Source organism: Crocodylus siamensis, chromosome 10 (assembly GCF_052110815.1).
Source record: "Crocodylus siamensis isolate JL-2025a chromosome 10, ASM5211081v1, whole genome shotgun sequence".
Classification (NCBI taxonomy): Eukaryota; Metazoa; Chordata; order Crocodylia; family Crocodylidae; genus Crocodylus; species Crocodylus siamensis.
In genome coordinates, this window is record NC_143404.1 from 32,943,880 (window position 1) to 32,966,323 (window position 22,444).

Consider the following 22,444-nt stretch of genomic DNA (forward strand, 5'->3'; position numbering starts at 1 on the left):
ACCAACTTACCAGCTGGAGGCAGCTCTCCGAGCTGCTGGCTCTGCTCTGAGATGCCTGAATGCTGCACTGTGGCTATGCACAGCACAGGCATTTGTCGGCCAAATTATCCACCCCATTGGGCGATTTCCAATACAACAAAATGTTCTTATATCAGTACCGATCCAATATTGGACTATTGGTGCACCTCAACTAATCTGATGACAATTTGTGAACAAAATAGTGACAAAATAGCACTGTCACAGCCCAAGTTCTCAACATTGGGCTAAAGAGAAATATAGAATGAATGCTGACTATTTTGAAGCTTATTTCTGTAGCTTTGAACAGAGTGCAGGGAAATTACTGTTTTACTGCTGATGCTGTTGAAGTGTGGAAGAAGCAAATGAGGCAGACCTCGAAAAGAGAAATATGCAAACACAGAGTTGAATTACAGGCATTAAAAAAGCAAATGGATCAAGCAACTATCTCCAGCTATTTTTCTTGCCAGTATTCTCAATCCTCAGTACCAGGGTCAATCCTTCACTGCTGAAGAGGAGTTGGCTATGATATGGAAATCCATCCCTCCATAATACCAACTATAAGAAATGTTAGAGCCAAACTGAGAAACTGCTGCAGCAGAGGTGTGCCTACCTGCTTTACATTATGCAGGCAGATATGCCATTTCTGCTGCAGCAGCTTCTCAGTTTGGCTCCAACATGCGCCCTGAAAATACAGGCACGTAAGGCAGTTTCACCCCGTAACAGCAGTGGCTCAGAGGTAAATGCTGCTGCCACCAGGCAGAACGTCCCTGCGCACCTCTGTTCAGGAGACACAATGGAACCAAATCAGAAAGAGCTGCAGCAGAAACAACATGGCTGCCCGCATAATCCAATGCAAACAAGTACATCTTTCTACTGCAGCTGTTTCTCAATTCAGCTGATGTACCGCCTGAAAACAGAGAGATACAAGGCAATTTCACCCCACCATGGTTGCAGTGCCAGCATCACATCACACCAACCCAAGCAGTTTCTCTCAGCACCCCAACTGAGAACTGCTGCTATAAACAAGATACTACCTGCACCCATGGCATCTAATGTTAAGATGACACCTGCTGTTCCAGAATAGCTGGTCCTCTGCGTTTCCTCTAGATGCTCTAGAATTTATCTTTGTGTACAGAACCAGTATAAATTATACTGGTGTAAATATGCTGTGTGTTCAGGTATTAAGAGATAGCATATACAAATATCAGTATTTACTGAAAAATCTTATTCCTTTGTAATAGATCAGAACACACCAGGACAAGTTTTCAAGAATCCAAAATTAATTTATCATGTATAAGAAGATTAAGTTGTCAAATCAGAAGGCTGGTTTGTTTGTTTTTCAAATGATTCCCAAAAGCCAAACAATGTTGTGTGTCAATACTAATTTTTTAAAATCAACAGAACTACCAGTTTGCACACTTTGGAACTGCAATTTGAGAACAGTTAGCTACAGAAGCAATTACCCTGTTTGCCATCACTTAGAGCTGGGCAAAAAGGAGAGGCACAGAATATGCTTACAGATTCAGGAAGATAGTCCATTGAACTACTCCAGCCTCCTGTGGGAGGTATTCTTAACTACACCAAGTAGACTCTTTTATAAACGAAAACTTGGATTCTGCAGAAACTGGCAACATGCATCTGAAAAGTTTTTACATGACACTGTTCATTTTTAAACTATGATCAATGATCACTATTCTCTCTTTTTACCATGACAAATTCTCCTCTCTCATGCCACCGAATCAGGAAGCCACATTTATTCATATGAAAAGAACAATCAATTATGTAAGGCTGACACCGAGTAGCTGATGCCTAGTTCAAGCAATCACTAATTTTCAAGTAAGAACAAAATAAGGGAAATAAATTTCAGGATGTAATCCTAGGCTGGCAATAACCAAACACATTTTTTAAATTTCATTTCTAAGCAACATTTATTTCCACCTGTAGCTCACTGGGTAAAACAGCAAGGCACATGTAGGAACAGATATTGGTATGATTGTCTCCTCTAACTGAGCATTTAAGAAAAAAGTTGTAATTTCATAAAAGTTAATTCAATATAAAAATACAGTTCACACATAGGCATTTTAAAGTCTCACTTGAATCACTGTAATTTTTATTTTATTTTTTGACTAAAAAGAATAAGCAGGAGGAGGGGAAGGTGCTAGAAATGGCATGACTAAGCTTTATACAACTGACTTCTGCCAAGTAATTATTTGCCCAACCATATACTTTAACAACAGAGGAAACATTTAGCCAAAAGCAGCCACAGGACTCGAGATTTTTTTTTTTAAATGTCCACAACGAAATAGTGTCAGTTGTTCAAAGAGGTCATGAAAATAAAGGAAACAAAGAAATAATTCCAAACAGAGAAACATTTACAGAAGTTTAAATTAAGTTAGCACACAAGCAAAAACTTGTCAATTTAGTCTCTTACTGCCATCTCCTGGCAACAAACTAAATAATTATCTTCCCTAAAAAATAGTGAATTCATCTTTGGTTTATGAAACACAGAGCTATAGATAAATTATCTACTGAAAGAAAGTTGCATGTTAACAGCATTCTGAGCTAAACAAGAGTGGAAATATCATAATCCATTCCAGAAAGTTATATCTTTTTGGTAAAAAAAAAAGTACTGAATACATTTAAATATGAATTAATTTAAAAGTCCCTTTCAATGGGAAGGGTCCAGCTCCACCTTTGCTTATTTTGCAATGGCAAAACGTATTTCAAAACCAAATCAACATAAATTAAAAGAGTATTAGCTGAAGCTGCTGGTGGTGTTGGGGGAAAGAACAACAAAAATGCTACATTTCTAAAACTGATTAAAAATAAATAACAGCTCAGTTATCACTCACAAACTCCATGCACTTAAAAAGAAATTAGATATTACATTTTTCTCTGAATAAAGAGTTGCTTAATGCTGTATGTGAAATGTAAAGGGTGTTGAAGTGATAAATGTATGTTAAAAACAGTTGTTCATCTTTGTACCTGAATGTAAAAAACATTCTGGTTACGTAGGCAGAGGTGCATCATTAAGTTGCTACATGTAATTTCTGCAAAATCTTAGTTTTCATGTTATACCAACACATTTCTAAGCGCTCTGTCTGAAAAACAGCTTTCAAAACACGAAGGAAATCTGAGCTAATGCAGTGAGGGCTCCCGAGATTGCAGAAAGGCGCGTTAGTACTGCCAAAGGATGGATAAGGGTGCGAGTTCGCTGGGGGGACCACACCCCGCCCACCCCACCTGTGGGTCACACTCCCCCCTGATCTCCCAGCAGACCCCCAATCCCCTCCAGCCTACTAGACCCTCAACCCCCTAGTAGACCACACCTCCTGAACCATCCTGACTTACCTGATATTAGGCAGCCTTTTTACATAGATTTAACCCGCCCCCAACACCAGGGACAGACATTACACATAAACCTGTTTAAATGATCAGAAACTGATTTAAACCTGTAACAGAACAGATGATCAGTACACATAAACCAGTTTGAAAATGGCTGAAACAAGTTTGAGATAAACCTGGTTGAATGCAGCATCAGACTTAACTGATTTGGGTCAAACTGGTTTATACAATGTCTGTCCCAGACCTTAATGTCTGTAATGTTGCCACCTATTGGCTACGTTAAGACCTGTGTGAATATACTGCAAACTCTTTGGCGTTGATGAAATACATCTGCTTTCAGTTTTGAAAACAGCCTGTTGAGTGTAGCCACCCAGGAATAAGCTCTCTTGATTTTTTACTTTTTCTAGCGATAAAGATGTTTGATTTCATTACATGAAATGAAAAGTGCAGAAAATAAAACATGATAGTACTCAAAGCACATTAGGATACATGTCCAAAACATATTTCAGGATAATATATATGCAGACAGCAAGCAGGATTTTATCACATTATTCCATTTATATGCAGTTCAGTTCTACTGTGCGCTAAAAAGGCTAGAAATACACATCTAACATTTATTTTAATCTTGTTTATAAACACACTTGATCTGAAAGAGACTTTAAAACTAAACTCTCCCCCTAACAAGCATGGCAAGCCTTTATTAGTATACATTTCAGAGAAACAAAACACAACATACACCCCCTTCCCAAAAAAAGGGTTCTGGTAGTTTTATAGAAGATAGTGATAAAGTACAGCTGCTGTTGATTATAGGTACCAGATGAAGATTTGGTTGAATTTCAATAAAAGATTAAAACAATTAAAATACACAGAGATTTCAAAGCTCAAAGTGTAAATATCACTTTGTATGAAAATGCAACCCAAATGTGGGATGTCAGTTCCATGCAACTGACTAAAGCTAGATACAAAACAGTCCCTTAGATCATGCAGATCTGCAGATTTTTATTATTTTAGAAATAAATTCCAAAGAACTCTGTAAGAATTTTACTTGTTTAATGCAGCATACAACTTTCCTCTAGCTGTAGAACTCACAGACCAGCTGCTAAAAAGGACCTTAGATACAGACATAAGATATTGTTACCAAGGTCAGAGTTGCAAAGTTGTTGATGGAAAAAATATAATTTACATAATATCCTGTTAACCTTGGAATACGTATGCTAAAGTATTACAGCAAAGAGGTGAAATCATTATTAATCTTACAATTAAGTTATCATTTGTGAATTAGTGTCTTTTCAGTAGAAATTGCATTTGACATATTAAAAGAAATCTGGTCAGCATGTCTGGAAAAACCATGAGCCTTCCTGCTGCAGTCTGAAAACTATGAGGCAAAAAAATCAACGGTGTTTAAAACAACTGATAGAGTACTGGGTCCTTGGCAATATCCTTTATCACCTATGTACTTTTGCCCCTTGTTTGAATGATATGCCATTTTTCCTTTAACAGTACTTAGTAACCACAACTTCACTCTGTAAGAACAAACCCTGTAGACTAAACATTCTACCACTGCTTTTAGAAAAGCATACCATAATTATCACTTTTTCCACTGAAGACGCAGCAAGCCAGAGACCACAAACATTTTCCATTTTCCCTACATTCGCACAGGTGTAAAATTCAGGATAGACAGTAGCAACCAAGAACTATTGAAATTTCTCTCAGATTTGGAAAAAGGCCTTAGTTTTTTTAGACTAATGAAACTTTTTTTAACAAATGTGAAAACTATAATATAATGTTAACCAAAAGTAGAATTACTAATTTAAAGCAGTTCAGATTATATTGCCTGGAACATGTATATACCAATTATTTATGCGACATATAATTTTTTTTTTTTTTTTTTTTTTTTTTTTTTTTTACTGATGTTGCTAAATTTTCATCACCGTAGAAGCAATATCAGTCTCCCTAGCCAAAGAGTTCACAAAGAAATTCAAGAAAGGTTTCAGAAATAATACAGTAATTCTTATGCAATTGGCATGATCTTTTAATACATAATGGAGACCCCTCACATTACAGATACCTAGGGGTTTCATACACTTAAAAGGAGATAAAACTTTAACTTTACTTCAAACTTAAACATGACCTATAGAAGCTGAAGACAAAAAGGTGCTCTACATTCCAGAGTATTGAGTACTAGTCTCCATAATGTAATAAAAATACATAGCTACAGTTCTAGAAGGAAAATGTATCAATATTAAAATTTTGCTAGGCCGTACATCTTCAGCAGAACACTTATAAAAAATGTATTCCCTATGAAGGCATTCACCATATTATAAAGCTCTCAGCACTTCTTGCTCTCAGTGACATTAACTGATTTCATATCACAACAAGCAGCATAAACCATAAACACACTGAAAGTCTGAATGGAAGGGCTTAAACCATTGAAGATGGCACAATTTATGAGGAAGTTACATTACTTCAAAGAAAATGCAAGAAAAAACAGGCATGCCCCCCTTAAGTAGTAGGGATACTAAGAGAGCGTTGGGTCTGATTCTGTAAGACCAAAGCTCAATTTAGTGTCAAACTCTCTGTATGAAAACCAAAATGATTACTGATGTGGCCCAGATGCACACATACAAGCAACAGAAAACAGCAGGTTAATCTAGATGGAACTAATGTCGTCTAACCTGACACTGACAGGGTTCAGAGCTCAGCATACAGGAAAAGCCTGAAGCTCACTGAATGTTTATCCCAGCATCATTAGGAAGTTAGCCTTCCACATATAAAACTAAGTTTCATAATCTTAGCATGCACAAGCTGTCTCATGAACTTTTTTTGGTCTTTTCAATTAAGTACTGATTGTGCAAGGGTAAAAGCTGATACTGCAAGAAAAAAGTGTGGCAGATCAAGAGATGAAGAAAGTAGTCCATCTGACTCATGAAAAGTCCTTTCAGTAGGCCTCTGCCAGACCAAGAGAAATCTTTCCAACTTTATCTATACCTTCTCCTGATGGTATAGTATCCCTTTATGATCATTCGGTAGCAGTTGGAGCACTTCAAGCAACACCAGTATCCTTAACGATCATTCAGTGGCAGTTAGAGCACTTTGAACAACCACACTCCACCAACGTACTGCTCGAACAAAAAAGTTCAACTCATGAATCTGACCTAGTTGCATACAAGACAATGAAGCCCAAGAGCTGAAGGATTTTATATAGCAGGTGTCCTTAAAAAAAAAAAAAAAAAAAAAGAATCAGGAGATAAAACCGAGTACAGAAAGTAATACACCTTCTGGACATTCAACACATCTATATTCAGCACAATCAACTAGCTGCTCCTTACACAACTCTTCGCACAATACATTCAAAACACCTATTAAACATTCTAGCACAGAGTTTTACAAGAGATGAAATCAAGAGCCTCCAAATGCTTTGTACAGATTACACTAAATAATGCACTTCTTTAACAACTTTCATCTCTGTCTCGCTGCACCCAGAGGAAATGCTACAGCAAATACTGAATAAAAGGGATCTTTACGTTTATGCAAACATTATGTTCCATATTTTGTTAAAACACATACTGTTTTGAACAGCAGACCCCAATGCAAAAATAACTTTCCATAACAAACATGGAGCAGTTAACTGTAGAGCAGACAGTATCTGCTTACTCTATTAGATGCTGTTAAATTTTTGGGATCCAAGTTTACAAACTGAGCAACAGAACAACTATTCTACACATCTGGCAACGTATTCCATAAACCAGCGATTCTCAACCAGGGTTCCCTGGCACCCTGGAGTACGCTGAGATACTTTCAAGGGTGCCATAATATGTCAGCACTGTTAGGTGTGCCAACATGATTCAAAAGACAAACCTACAAATTTCAAATAGGAACCCACAACTTTAAATACATTCTGACCTGTTGTAATCTGAGTTGTTTGCAACAGAGGAACTCATCTATTATTTTTCCATAAGTAAAAAAAAATTACAAGTGAAAACTATGAGATGGGATTTTCCAAATGTTGTCTTGAGTCTTAGGACTCAAGCAACTTCAAGCTTAAAAGGGTTGAGAATCACATTCATAGACCCAAAATAAATTTATTTAACTACTTATCTCATATAATTCTTTCTTTATGCCAACACACACAGAGGAAACCAACCAACATGTATTCAAAGTTTAAAAAGTTAAAACTAACTTAATGTCTTAAAATATTCGGTATGCTATATTCAGAATTCCACAATTTTAAAAATAAATTGACCCAATTCTAAAAGTTGAATCAAGATTTAAAATCTAAGTGTAAAATTTTTTTTAGAGGTAGAGATCCAACTGAATGCCCTAGCATTCAATATCATATAGCTTATAATCTTGCAAAAGTTATCAAAGATTATTTAAAATTAACTTTAACCTACTACAGAGTCAGACAGGAAGTTATGATTCTTTTCCAAGGCAACACTCTTATCTATATTTTTAAAGCACAAGATGAACCAGTCTGAAATATTAAAACTGCACAGTAGCAACATTTTAACATCAGCAAATAAAGTAGTATATTGAATCAGGCTCTATAATTTATATACCTGGATAAAATCCTACCAACTCAGCACTCCAGAACTTCTCTGGGGCTCCATGTGAACATAGCAATTTGCTTGCACAATGACAGAATGAAAAGTCTCATCTAATGTAAAAGCAAACTATTTTGAACATCCATTTGGTGTTATCAAAAGGTATAGCTTTGCATAAGTAACACACACCTAGTAATTTTACAAAAAGTAAAATTAAAAGCTGTGTGTAAAGTGAACACAGTATGTACGCCAAAGTTAGATCTGAAGTTAATGAAAAAAAAATACACATCTGACTAATAACCTTCACATGTAAATACATTTCTACATTATATGATTAAACTGGTCTCAAGAAAAAACTAGAGGCCAAATTTGTAAAGGTATGATACTTAACTACTGCTATAGAACTGGCCCTAAGAGATTGCTAGGATTAAATATTTTAAACTTAAAATGCTCGCTTTATAAAAAGCCAGACGTATACCGGAGGATCTGCTCTGCCATTTGAGCTAGATTCCTTCTAATAGAAAAGTTTTCCCCTCCCCCACATAAAATTAATGGGAACATATGATTTTCTGATATTTACACTGAACTTTTTTTTTTTTTTTTAATAAAACAGGCAAGTTTGCTCAATTTTAAAATTTTATTTTGCTTTTTCTATGCAAGCAGCAGCCTTTTGATTTAGAAACTTATATGGGATGCCATATGCAAAGTGACTGAAACTAGAAGATGGAGGTCATATTCAAGGTCAAAAAGAAAAATAAATCTGTCCCTTGGTCCCTCATCCCCCCTCCAGCTTTCAGTGTTTATATTGTGTCTAAAAATGAATAAATTGAGAATTTCTCTAATCACAAACAAGCTAAAACCCAAGACAGGGTCCCAATTAATGCTGTGAGGCAGCTTTATTCAAAGTCACAGCTGTATAACAGCTGTCAGAAACTATTATTTCTCAAACAAAAGAGCAACCATGCGAGGCCAATCAGTGTGTGGAGACTGAATCCCTTAGAGGAATGTTACCTTTAAATAAGTAGGACTTGAAACAGGCATTTTATTAATATTTTTAATGTTATGACTACCTTTATTTTTAGAAAATGTTAAGAATTTTTCAACTAGAGTTTGATCCAAAAGGTACATTATTTCTCTTGTGCACAGAATCCTAGAATTGATCTGATAGCCAGGCTTTTTTTTTAAATAGTACATTTATTTATTGAAAGCTGATTGTAGTAAAGGCCTGAGCCATCTAAATTATACTTTATCCAATTTGAAAAACAGTGATCTTGGTATGAGGAGGGAAATAAGACAGTTATAAAGCTCCCCCAGTATTTATATTTTATTGTACCTAAAGAATAAAAACTATAGTGCGTATATATAAATGAGGAATTACATGGCTCCTTATACATAGACACGATCCAGATCATTTATCGGTAATAGGTTCATACCAGGCTCTAAACTGAAGAGCAAAGGAGCTGTAAATGCAAACTTCTACCAGATTAACCGCTAAAGATACTGTATATGATGCCCTAACCAGTGAAGTCTGATTTTTATCATGCATACTTTTTAGTTAGATCTGAAAAGTTTCTAAAAAGGTAACAGAATCAAATGTTCAGTTTGAAAAATGAGGTTGGTGTAGAATACAGTATCATCCATGATATCTAAAAGGGAGAAGTGTCCCACCTCCCCAGAAAAACCTAGAAACTCTTCACCATGAAAATCACAGTGAAACCAGACAGCTAAGTCATGTTTAAAGCTAGCTTCACATAAAATTCAAGTCACAGTTTGATGTTACAATTGTATTTTTCGTTTTCTTCTTGTCCTGGCCATTTTCTAACATGACCCCACCTATTCTGAATGCCGCCAGTTCCACCTTTCTTTAAAATAGGCACCAGGCATATTTTCTCCACTGCGTCTACCCAGACTTCAAGGTAAGCAGACCACAAATACTTCAGGGTAAGAACGTCTCCTACTGTACTGTATGTGGAATGCAGCACCCCTCTCAAATGGGACTGTCAGCCACTATAATACTATACCAACCTTCTTAGACAGTGGCTCCTTATATGAAGATTTGAAATAAATACATCTATATTACAGGTCCACATCATATTGATACCGATAAAAAGAAAATGGACATTATTACCAGCTTTTTTCTGTCTGATGTAGCTGTTAACGTCACTGATAAATGCCATTGGTATGTGCTCAGCCACAGCATGCACACAGCCAGGAGTATAGTCTGGCAGCATGGAGAGAAGCATTTGGTCAGTAAATGTGTGTGTGGGGTGAGCTGGGGGGGAAGAAGGGTGCAGGATGGAACTGGCAGCTTGACTGGGAGATTGAGGGGGCAGTTCCTCCCACTACGCGCACCCCCAGGGAGACGCATGCTCCCTGGATCTGCACAGGGCAAGGGTGGGCTGTGCTTGGGGCTGTTGCCAGCCTCTTCCCAGCAGCTGCACTCAGGACAGGCATAGCAGGATAGGTAGCAGCAGCACTGGGAGGGGGGCTAAAACAAATTTTGGGGTGGTTGTAGCCCCCACCATAGCCCTACCCTCCAGTGCCACTGCTGCCTGCCATATCGCAGCTGCTGGCAAGAGGCTGGTGCTTCCCCCGACCATGTAGCAGGAAGCCTGCCTTTGCCCTGTGCACAAATCCAGAGGGCACATGCCCCCCATGCCTCCACCATGGGTGCGCACAGCAGCTGGAACCACCCTCCCCTCACACAAGCAGATGGCTCCATCCTGCGCCCCACCCTGGCTGTGCACCAGCACCTGCCCCAACCCCAGCCCCATTCCATCCCTCATCATGGGAGCCTCGATCTGCCCTCCCACCCCGACACCCATTCCCTCCCTCATTCCCCTCCCCCTCCTAGGACAAAATAAAGGAAGATAAGAATGGCATTGCTTTTTTTCCTTGTAGCCATCCAGAATTCAGGGTACACACAAAATTTTAGCCACTTTAAAATGGAGAAGAGAGGCTTCTGCTCGGGATCACTTATCAGCTGATACAACTTACTAGATATGAATAATCTTGTAGAGAGATAAACTTGCTGAATGAACAAATGAACAAACAAGCAAACAAACTTTGCTACATTTTTATTGTTACAGATTCAAGACGATGCAACAATTATATGGTATGAAATGATACCATACGGGCTATAATTGGGAACCTACTGAAACCATGGTGGAACTGTGCTGTGCAGTGGCTCCTTTAATCTTGCAGTCCCTGTTCCCCCCTCCCCAATTAATGGAGGGGCCCCACCACTCACTTCTGATAAGCAGGAGGGTAAAAACTGCCATTCTAACTATGGCATGGTTTTTGCCTCCTGCCACTGATCAGCCAAGGGGCCCCAGTGGCAGCCTAATAGGCAAAAACCACAGCATATTTAAAACCACAGTTTTTGCCTCCCCTGCTGATCAGAAGCAACAGGCAAGCAGCAGGGCTCCTCTGCCAATCAGCAGCAGGGAGGCACTTGGAAAAAACTGCAGGATTAGAGCAGGATTCTGGTGTGGTGCACTTCTGCCATTATTTCAGTAGAGCCCTAGTAGGCCTGTGTGAATAGGGAAGTATTCAATTCGGATTCAGCTGATTCGGAGGACAGTGATTTGATTCAGTGATTCGAATCACTGTCCCCATTCAATTCACATGAATCAGAGATTCTGCACCAATTCGGATGGGCTGGGAGAGAAAGACACAGCCGGATGGCCGCAAGTTCTCCCACGGCTCCTCTGGCTTTGCCTACCTCTCTGAGCAGGGGGAGCCAGGGGAGAAGGTCCCATGGCTGCCCTGCCTGAACCCAGCCCTCAGCACTTTAAAAAAAAAAAAAAAAAAAAAAAAAGGCCCACACTCACTGGCTACAGCAGTGGGGTCAGGACCTCTGGGGGCTCATGGAAGTGCCCCCCATGCAGTGTGGGCCAGTGGGAGGCAGCAGGGATCGTCTCCCCCAGCACTCACAGGACAGCTGCCTCATGGTGCGGGTGCAGCGTGGCTTGGAAGGGCGCCGCATGCTGACAGCTGGGGCAGTTCCACCTGTCAGCTGGAGCCCAGCACTGCTCAGCCCCTGTCTCAGGCAGCACGCACAGCCCTGCTAAGCTGCACTGCACCCATGCCATGGGGCAGCTGTTCTGCAAGTGCCAGAGTGTGGGGGGTGATCCCCACTGCCTCCCACTGCCCCACTCGGCATGGGGAGGGCTCTGCCATGAGCCTCCAGACGCCCTGACCCTGCCGCTCTAGCAAGTGAGTGCGGGCCTTTTCTTTTTTTTTAAAAAAGTACTGAAGGCTGGGGCCAGGCAGGGCAGCCAAGGAAGCTTCTCCCATGGCTCCCCCTGCTCAAGGAGGCAGGCACAGCCAGAGGAGCCGTGGAAGAACTTGCAGCCAGTTCAGAGGCTTTGGATTCAATTCAGACCTTTTAATGGGTCTCCCGACTCGAATCAGATTTGGAGATTCGACTGCTAAATCGGGCCAAGTCTCCTCTGAATCCAATTGGTGACTGAAGCTTTGCACAGCCCTAGTCCCTAGCTATAATGATGCAGTTGTTATAGCTGTCTATATCCTCAAAAGTTTGCCCTGAGGATGACACCAATCTAAACCACCAACTGACTCCCACTGTATTTTATGTCAGGCTTCTCTCCCTTTCAAATATCTTACATCATTATATGCTGTGCTGGTGTCATATCTGACAAACAATGAATGCAAAGAGCACTGCAATATGATATTCTGGTCATTTGTTTATATGACGTCTTAAACAGCTGAGGATAGAACAATACAGCAAAATACAGGCCAGAGGAAAGATGTGACAAGACTAATGAGCAAGTCTACCAAGTAAAAAACCAGGGTGGATAAAAATCAATAATTAAAAAACAAAAACAAAAAACAGATTGTTTTATTTAATTGTATTTTGTTATTTTGTTATTTAATTGTATTTTGTTAAGATTTTTTTTAAAAAAACACAACCTACATATAGTTTTAATTTAAGGTAAAGCTCAAAAATACAATCATAGAATAGGGATTAGGATAGTAGGATAGGATATTCCTAATTATATAATACAGGGATAACTTCTACTTATATATACTTCTAATCATATACTTTGAGACAATATATTCATGCAACTTTTTTAGAAAAGTTGTATAAATAGGTCACAACAGGCCATAGACTATATTACGGGCCCGATTCCCAGAGGCTCCTCTATAGTTTAGTAGAGATTAAAGAAAAACACTCTACCCAATGGGACCCAGGGCTCAGTCTCTAGACGATCCCATTAAGCATCTCTGTGATGCTTAGTTTCACTTCTCAAACTGTGGATTTGCATCTCCAGAGATAACATCCTTGTTAACAGCAGTATATGAAGATGACCATTAACAGCCCTATTTACCTACCCATCAGCCCTACTGTCTCTCTGCAGGTTTGTGTAAATGGAGGAAATCTCTGACCTCTCTCTAAAAGTGCAGTTTCAGGACATTAAATGACAAGAGGATATCAAACGACAAGAGTGTACCTTTTGTAGAAAACAATGATTAAATTGAGGCTTCCCACCAGTGATGTAAAACATGATTTACATCTTGATTTAAATCAAATATACCCTGTAAAAAAACTGAGCTATTTTGCAAACAAACAAGCAAATTCTTAACCTTATTTGAGGAACAGCCAAAACAAGTTTAAGTGATCTCTGCAACTTTCATCAAAACTTCCCAAATCCAAGCCAGCAGGCTATCGGTGACTGGAGAGAACTGGTTCTGGACACTATCCTATTATTTAACTAACTAGTTAATTAATAAAGATGACTCTACCAAGCAACCCCTGAATTTTTATGAGACAAATGGTTTCCATATCCAGGATTTTTGTTTATATGGAAAATACATACAGAATACAGTAGAATCAATCCAGGAAATGTTATTGGATGCGAGAAAAACCATCTCATCATCAAAACGGTAACAAAAACAAAACCTTACAGTGAACTGCTCTCCTGAATTTTGCTTGCACAGAACACATCTCACAAAAACAGAGTCCAAAAACAGATTACATAAATCCAGAAGCATAGTGCTTTATGGAACTGGCATAAAAGGATTATATTATACAAAATACTGATAAAGGTTTGTGCTAATCTGAGGCATTACATAAAACTGAATGACTGAAGTAGGGAATGACAGCTGGACTACATAAATGTTCTGCAACTTTATTTTATTACGACTCAGTAGCAAAAACCAGACAAATGTCTAAACTACATGATCCAAGCAGACAGCCTTTTTAAGGAGGAGTTAATTCAAAAAAGTTTAGAAAACTTGGGAGAGAACAGAAAATGTAGTGAAAATGAAGTAAAGACTTGACAAATCAAAACCATGCATCCATCTAACAGCATTTTCTAAGCCTATGGGTTTGGTATAGAAAAAAAGCTGGGATCTAGTTTGCAGTAAAGGTGCAATTGTTGTTAACAACTGAGATTCATTTAAAAAGAGACTGTTCTTTAGAACACACTATATAAACTGCATTACATGGAACAATACTGGCATCCAGTGGCCAGTTCAATTAATCACAGAAATGAATGGCTTAACATGAACACTGTCAAAATCGTTATGCATGTCTGTATAATTTATATTTCTCACATGCACACACCCTCGTATCCAGTAAAGGAAAGTAAAATAAGTACTTATCCAACCAACTCTTGTATATACAATGTTTATTACCTGGTAACGCAGTGATGAAGTCCCGTTGTAACATGGGCTTCAAATAAGAGTTAATATGTCCATGCTGATAGTGACACATTCGTGAAATAAGATGCTCCACAAACTCAACCTGATCTGATTCAGACCACTGGTCAAAATATTTAATACATAAGTCCTTTTCTTTCTCGTAGTTTCCTTCTGATGGTCGTTTTCTCGAAACTATCACAGATGAAGTTCCATTACTTATCTATTTTTAGAAAAAAGATAAGCATTAATGCTTATAGAATTATGCATTTCTAAGCAATTAGAATTATTCTGATTAGAATACTTAGGCAAAGTGTGAGAAAATGCAGAGAAATACATCAACACATTATAAATTAATGTGATCATTTATGCCAGAATGATGAACTTTGATATTTTGCTTTCAATGCATTATGGGAAGTCTTTTACACTTATTTAAACTTCTAGCTCTAGAGAAAGACTAGAATTGTCTTACTTTTTAAGAAGTAAAGAAAACTGAAGACAATCATTCAATTTAAGACAAAGATATCTTTAAGCCCATTAGCTTCTACTGTATATCTTCCATCCACAAACAATTTCCAATAGTTTCAATGTTTACAATTATACAAAATAACTGGAAAGATACGGTATGTATTGTTTTTGAGAAATATCAAATTTAAAGAAAGTCTCATCAATTGTTTTTATTTGTTGTCCCATCACAGAAGACTGACATTATGCATGTTTAAGCTGAAGTTTTTCCCTTTTGTCAGTCCACTCCAGCCATCTGGAGGTATACAGATGCAGGCACACAGAACAATTAAATGGGGCCACAGATCTTTAGCTACCCAACAGATCTTCCCACGTAAGTTACTAAAATATTGCTATTAAATATAGTAGAATGAAAAAAGGGGGAGTTCAAGACCATGCTGTCATTACCAAGAAGCATCATGGAAGTAACATGGATTTCTAACCATCATTATGCCTGGAGTGCCACCTAGAGTTTGAAATCACACCACAAATTGTAACAGAAAATGCCATGAGACTAACTGCGGATGCTTCCTCAGCCTGACAAAGGCTATTTATACCCAAAACCTTGCAAAGAAGAATCTTTCCAACCATTTGAGCTGGTCTAATAAAATGTATCAGATGTACCCAAAGAACCTTGTCTTCCTATTTCCTTAGACCAACATGGCTACGACCTATACCCATGAGATATCCATGCAATCAAGAATAGTGATGGCAAGAAGAGAAACAGCTCCATTGACAACTACTGCACTACAGCACGCAGACTGAGATAATATTTATATGTAGTCTAGAACGTATTAGAATCTTCAGAAGCAAAAAGATAAGATTACCCCACTATGCTTTTTATATGAGATACTTAAAGGGGCATTCAACTGATCCATGGAGCTCTTTTGGAAAGGTCTGCAGATATTAAAAGGACATGGTGACACTGTCAGTTTCAACGGACTTCAGGATTCAGGTCTCCAAAAGCCCTTTGAGACTAAGAAAGTGCATCTTAAACCTTACAACCAAAGACATTTTGTGCCTTTCCTATGCTGAGGATTATTTTGCATATCTTTGTGCACATACGAGTTTTGCTCAAGTCATCAGGTTCCATGATTTGTAATATAGCTACAAATATATGTGGTATACATCAGGGATTCTCAACCTTTTTTGTACCAGGACCCATTTGTAAACATCAATGGCCAGACCTGACCTGCTGCCCCTCACCCCCAGCCTCCCCAGTGCGTGGGGTGGGGGGGGCAGGGGTCCTCCAAGCCGTCTCTTGAAGGCTAGAACTCTGCCAGCCTGCAAGGGAAGAGCCATGGTTTCCTACATTTTTCTCCTTTAAAAGGAGAATTGATTTTTTTTAAAAGTTTGTTTGTGACCCTTTTGTATATTCTTGTGACCCACTTTTGAGTCAACCCACGGGTTGAGAAACATTGGTCTACATAATATAAGTGACGGTTTGTGACTAATTGCACATTAAGCCTAATATCCAGGCACAGAGAAACATAAAATTGATGCAGAAAACAGCAGCCACCCATATCACAATGGGGTTCTCTTCAGCCTCCTTTCACTTTTCTGTTACAAGAACACTTGTTTCTACATGTTCCTAGTGACCATGAATGAAAGGCCAAGGTGCTGCATGGGTAAACCTCAAGATACAGTCCCTGAGTTAAAGAAAGGTGAAAAGCTATTATTTAACTTTTTGTCCTTGGAAATCAAGCCTGTTCTTTCACACCAAAATCTAGTAGCTCATGTAAAAGTTAATTTCAAGGCCTTAGAGTCTAGGGCATTCCTGAAGTTTCAGTCTGTAAACACAAAGATCCATTCTCTATTATTTTAGTGCTCACTGGAAAAGTCTGACAGAAGTTTGGCCTTAGTAGCCCTAGACCATGCTTAAAAGCACTATAATTCATTTTTAATTAATTTTGATGGCTAAAAATCAATGTTTATTTTTAAGCATTTTCAGGAGTACACTAAATTAGGGGTGTAATTTTCAATTTTTATCAATTTATCATGTGCTGCAGGATTTTGGCAAGTAACTTTTTATTTAAAAAAAATTTTAATTGGTATCAGGCAGGTCTCAAATATAGCAGCACAAGAACATATTTCCTTTCTTAGCAATGGAATTTGAAGTTCAAATTCTATTTCTTGTCATTAGAATATCAAAGTTAAATTAATGAAATTGATGTGATATTCTGACAAGTAATTGATAAACACTGGATTTTGGAGTCAAGTTTGAGCTGTAAAATACTGAAAGTTAACCCAATCAGTATGCAGCTAATTTTTTTGATAATTGTTTTCACTACTAAGATTCTATATTTTAAATTATCTACATATTATTTATATATAAACATCCTATTGATACATAGTACATCAGAGGGACTGAGTCAACTCTAGACTAGCCTTCCACAGTGCAAGTTGATCTGATCAGGGATAGAAGATTGTGATTTTTACTTTGTGAAGCTAACTGCTTAAACTTAATCCAAAGTAAAGAATGAACAGAAATTCATAGCGTACAGGCAGTGAGACTGGGATACTCACTTTACAGAACAGCATCTGTTAAACAATCTATACCATAGTCATTTCCTGTAATTGTAGGACAGTCTCAGACCACATTCTTTCCATTAATGGACCGACTGATGCCAGCTGCACTTTGCACTGTAAAGTACGTTTTAAAGCTGGAGTTGTATCTAATTTCAAAGGATATGAAAAAAGCAAATTCTAAAAATATCAGTCAACTTTATAAACTGGTCACTGTTATCTTCCATCTGAAGGCCAAACTACTTTTAGGATGATTAAGCCAAATGTGTATAAAAGGGACAATAGATTTCCAAAGGCAAGCAGTTGGAAGCTTCATAAATGTAAGACAGCGAGAACACTTCAATTATTTACATCCTTTCTTTGGGAAATTCAGTCCTACCTGCCATAAGGTATTTTTCTTTGGAGACTCATCTTCATTCTGATCCTCCATTACTGATGTGTTCTAGAGGAAAAAAGAAATGTTATTTGAATTTCCTCCACATTTCATTTATAAGACGATTCTAAGCCTCTGTAAAAAATTTGGGGGGGGAGGGGGCAGAGAAGGAAAAAAAGCCAGCTAGCCAGCCAAAAAAACCCCCAACAACACAGCAACAACAGAAACTTGTAGTTGCATACAGCCTAGGCACTGAAAGTATTCAAGTTTCCTTTGTACCAGTGTTTATTTGTTCCATTTACCATAAAGATAATTCCATTCTTGACCCCTCTTCAAATTTTTGTTATTAGTTCACAGGTAGCTCTTCAATGTTCATCTCAATGTGAAATCAGCAAATGCCACAACAGTTAAAGCGATTAAAACTGAGCTTCTAATGTACAATTAAAATACAGACACTGACATCATAACAACTCAGTGTACCCTTTTACAGACATGCAATAGTATAAAAAATTTATAAATAAAAGAAATCTTTCACATAATCTAGCTCAATGAAACAATGCAGGCTTGTTGCCTACAGAATATTTTAGGTGCTCTGACAATTACTTTCTAAAGTCTCAAAGAGATTTAGCAGCTACTGCCTTTCCCCTATTTTTCTTGCAGTGTCTCCAAATTCTCCTCTCAAAAATTCTGTCTTCTCCCCTTTTACATTTCCATTTTAGTTTTTACCACTCTCCCCTCCCGTCCTGTTCTTTACGGTAATCTCTGAATCCTCCTCTGTCAGCACAGTTCATCTTTACATTTCTACTTCACCCCAATTTTTGTTATCCTCTGTTCACTCCCATCTTTTTTCCATTATCTACCCACATCCATTCCCGCAAATCTGCTTCTAAAACTACAACAATCATCCATTCCATCTTATTTCTCCCCCACACCTTTATAATTACTAGTCATTGAACTTCCCACCATGCACTCACCCACCCCCTCCATCACTCATGCCTACAAGAAATTGGCCAACTGATAATGGATTAATGAAGGGACTTGTCAGGGAAAACTGTATTTATAAACAAAAGTTATATAACAGTAATGCATTTTAACATTATTCATCTTCCCTGCTACATAACACTTGGTCTAGAAAAAAATTTTAAAAATGGGATTAAGATACGAGCTTCATCATTCACTTTTGTTTGTATACTGTATCCTGCTTTCCAGCCTTATATTCTTTTTACTGGCCTATCGTCCTGGATTGTATGATCTCTGCAGTATTAATCTTTGCAATATTAACTGTGCAAGGATCCCTTAGGAGTCAACGCTCCTTCCAGAATACTATGTAAGCTTAAGAGAACATTAGGCATTCTTTCCTCCTCCACATGCGATAATAGTGAATCACAGAAAATGGATGCATTTCAACACTAAACAAGGAAGATTAATAGGAAAAATGGGGAGGGGGGGAACTTAATTACCCCTCAAAATCCACTTGCCACCTGCCTGACTTTTGGGCCTTTTAAGACCCCTGCTGTATAGCTTTCCACTACAGAGGAGCATGTACCACACATTCTGCCTACTGCCACCAAAATGAATATGTTTGTAGAAAAATACCAACTGCTCCATTTACAAAATATGTATCGACTGAAGCAGAATAAAAACCCAGGCGTCAATGGCTCAAAGAGGAGGGAGATGAGAGAGACAGGTTATCCAAACATGGGTACAGGCAATTCAAATTCTGCTAATGTTTTTAAAAACTTTTAGGAGATGAGCCTATGCATACTGAAAGGCAAAACTTACACACTTCATCACATTTTAAAACTAGAGTCTGTTCGGGACTGTATTTTGGTTTATTTGTTCATTTGTTTTCTTTCTTTTTTTTTTTTCAGTAGACACATTGTCACTAATCTAAACAACCTTTCATGAACAATCAATTCCCTGCAAACCACCAGAGGGAGCTCAAATTAACAGACATGATTTACTGGCATACTGCACCAGTCAAATGATACCAGATCATTAAAAAACAACAGCTGAAGTTATCTATACCTGTTTTTGAAAGAGAATCATAGAAAATTAGGGTTGTAAAGGACCTCATGAGATCTTCTAGTCCAACCTTCTACTCAAAGCAGAACCATCCCCAACTAGATCAATTCCAGCTAAGGCTGTGTCTAGCCAGGTCTTAAAAACCTCCTAGGATGGAGATTCTACCACCTCTCTGGGTAACCCGTTCCACAGTTTTACTACCTTCCTAGTGAGAAAATTCTTCCCAATATCAAACCTACACTTCCCTTGCTGCAACTTGAGACCATTGCTTCTTGTTCCATCAGCTGCCACCACTGAAAACAGTCCAGCTCTATCCTCTTTCAACCCCACTTCAGGTACATGAAGGCTGCTATTAAATCCCCTCTCGGTCTCCTCTGAATAAAGAAATCCAGTTCCCTCAGTCTCTCCTTATAAGTCATGTGCTCCACTCCTGAACCATTCTTGTTGCTCTCCTCTGGACTCTACAATTTATCCAAATCCTTTCTGTAGTGAGGGGGTGGGCGTGGGACCCAAACTGGACACAGTACTCCAGATGTGGTCTCACCAGTACTGAACAAAGGGGAAAAATCACTTTCTGAGATCTGATGGCAACACTCCTACTAATGCAGCCCAGTATGCCGTTAGCCTGCAGCACAAGGGCGCACTGTTGCCTCATATGCAACTTAATTGCCCACTGTAACCCCCCAGTCCTTTTCTGCAGAGCTGCTGCCCAGCCAGTCAGCCCTCATCTTGTACCAGTGCATGGGATTGCTCCAGCTTAAGTGCAGGAGTTTGCACTTGTCCTCACTGAATCTCATGAGATTCTTTTTAGTCCAGTCCTCCAATTTCTCTAGATCTCTCTGAATCCCAGCCCTACTCTCCAGTGTATCCACTACTCCCATCAGCTTGGTGTCATCTGCAGACTTGCTGAGGGTGTACTCCATCCCATCTTCCAGGTTGCTGATGAAGACATTGAACGAAGCTTGCTCACTTTGGCTCATATTCATTTTGGTGGCAGTACACAGAATGTGTGGTGTAGTGGAAAGCTATACGGCAGGGGTCTTAGAGGCCCTAAAGTCAAGCAGGTGGCAAGTGGATTTTGAGGGGTAATTAAGTTCCCTCCCCCCATTTTTCTATTAATCTTTCTCGTTTAGTGTTGAATGAAACTCACCCCAAGAGTAACCTCTGGGACACTCCACTTAGCTGCCAGCTAGACACTGTACCATTGTCTATTACCCTCCGAGCCTGACGATCCAGCCAGTTTTCTATCCACTTTACAGTCCATTCATACAACCCATACTTCCTCAGTCTGCTTGCAAGAATATTGTGGGAGACCATGTCAAAAGCCTTGTTAAAGTCAAGGTATATTATGTGCAATGCTCTCCCCACATCGATGATGAGATGACTGGCCCTGAAGAAGGCAATCAGGTTGGTCAGGTGCGACTTGCCCTTGGTGAATCCATGCTGACTTGTCCTAATCGCCTTCCTGTCCAAATGCTTAGAAATGGATGACTTGAGGACCTGGCCCATGATTTTTCCATGGACTGAGGAAAGGCTGGTCTGTAGTACCGAAGACCCTCCTCCTTCACTTTCTTAAAGATGGGCACTATATTTGCCCTTTTCCAATCGTCCAGAACCTCCCCAATCGCCACAAGTTTTCAAAGATAATGGCCAGCAGCTCTGCAATTACATCAGCCAACTCAATCAGCACCCCCAGAACACTGCAGCTGCTTTAAAAAGATGAAACATCTGTAAACAAACAAACAAAAAACCTGCACAATGTTGGCTTTGGACTAACACTTATGAACAAGGCAGACAGGAACTCTCACTCGGAAGACCAGAGGAGCACGACCCATACAAATGGGATACCTTCCTTTAGCTTGTGTAGACAAGATTCTTTGGATAAATCTGATATCTTTTATTAGACCAACTCAAATAGCTGGAAAAATTCTTCTTAGCAAGCTTGCAGGTATAAATACCCTTCATCAGGCTCGGCAAGCTTCTGCAGTTGGTGTGTGCTCTTTCTGAATGGAATGAAGAGTAAAGAAGCCAAAGGCTGGTATGCATGCAAGAAAGCCGGTCAGTGAAGATGTAAACTAAGGAGTCAGTGGATAAGAGACAGGTGGCAGGGAAGGGGAATGAATGTAGCTGGTAAATAGTGGAGAGGTACCTGGGGAGTCAGATGTTAGGCAGGTTATAATGTACCATAAATCCAACATCTATTTAGTCCATGATTTTTTGTATCCAGTGGGTTGAAGTGAAGTTCACAGGCTTGTCTGTGAAAGGTGTTTTATAAATTCCCTTTGAGGATTAGAACTGAGCTTGTGACTGAGAGAGAGTGGTTTTCTTGTAAGAAATGTGCCCCCACAGGTAATTAGGTATTCTTGTCTTTGATAGATTTCCAGTGTGCATTCATTCTGGTGTACAGCTATTGTTTGGTAGGAAGCCTCTGGCTTCTTTACTA

At 38.9% G+C, this 22,444-nt stretch overlaps 1 protein-coding gene across 4 annotated transcripts in view; it reads right to left on the minus strand.

Moving 5' to 3' along the window:
* Positions 1 to 22,444, minus strand: part of FBXW11 (F-box and WD repeat domain containing 11) — a 113,660-nt gene that overhangs the window by 32,955 nt on the left and 58,261 nt on the right. For all 4 annotated transcript variants that reach the window (XM_090064486.1, XM_090064487.1, XM_090064488.1 and 1 more), the window contains 2 exons: positions 17,983 to 18,045; positions 14,571 to 14,796 (listed from right to left, as the gene is read on the minus strand). In XM_090064486.1, coding sequence (XP_089920612.1) covers positions 14,571 to 14,796; positions 17,983 to 18,045 — 289 coding nt within the window. The remainder of the gene's footprint in view (positions 1 to 14,570; positions 14,797 to 17,982; positions 18,046 to 22,444) is intronic.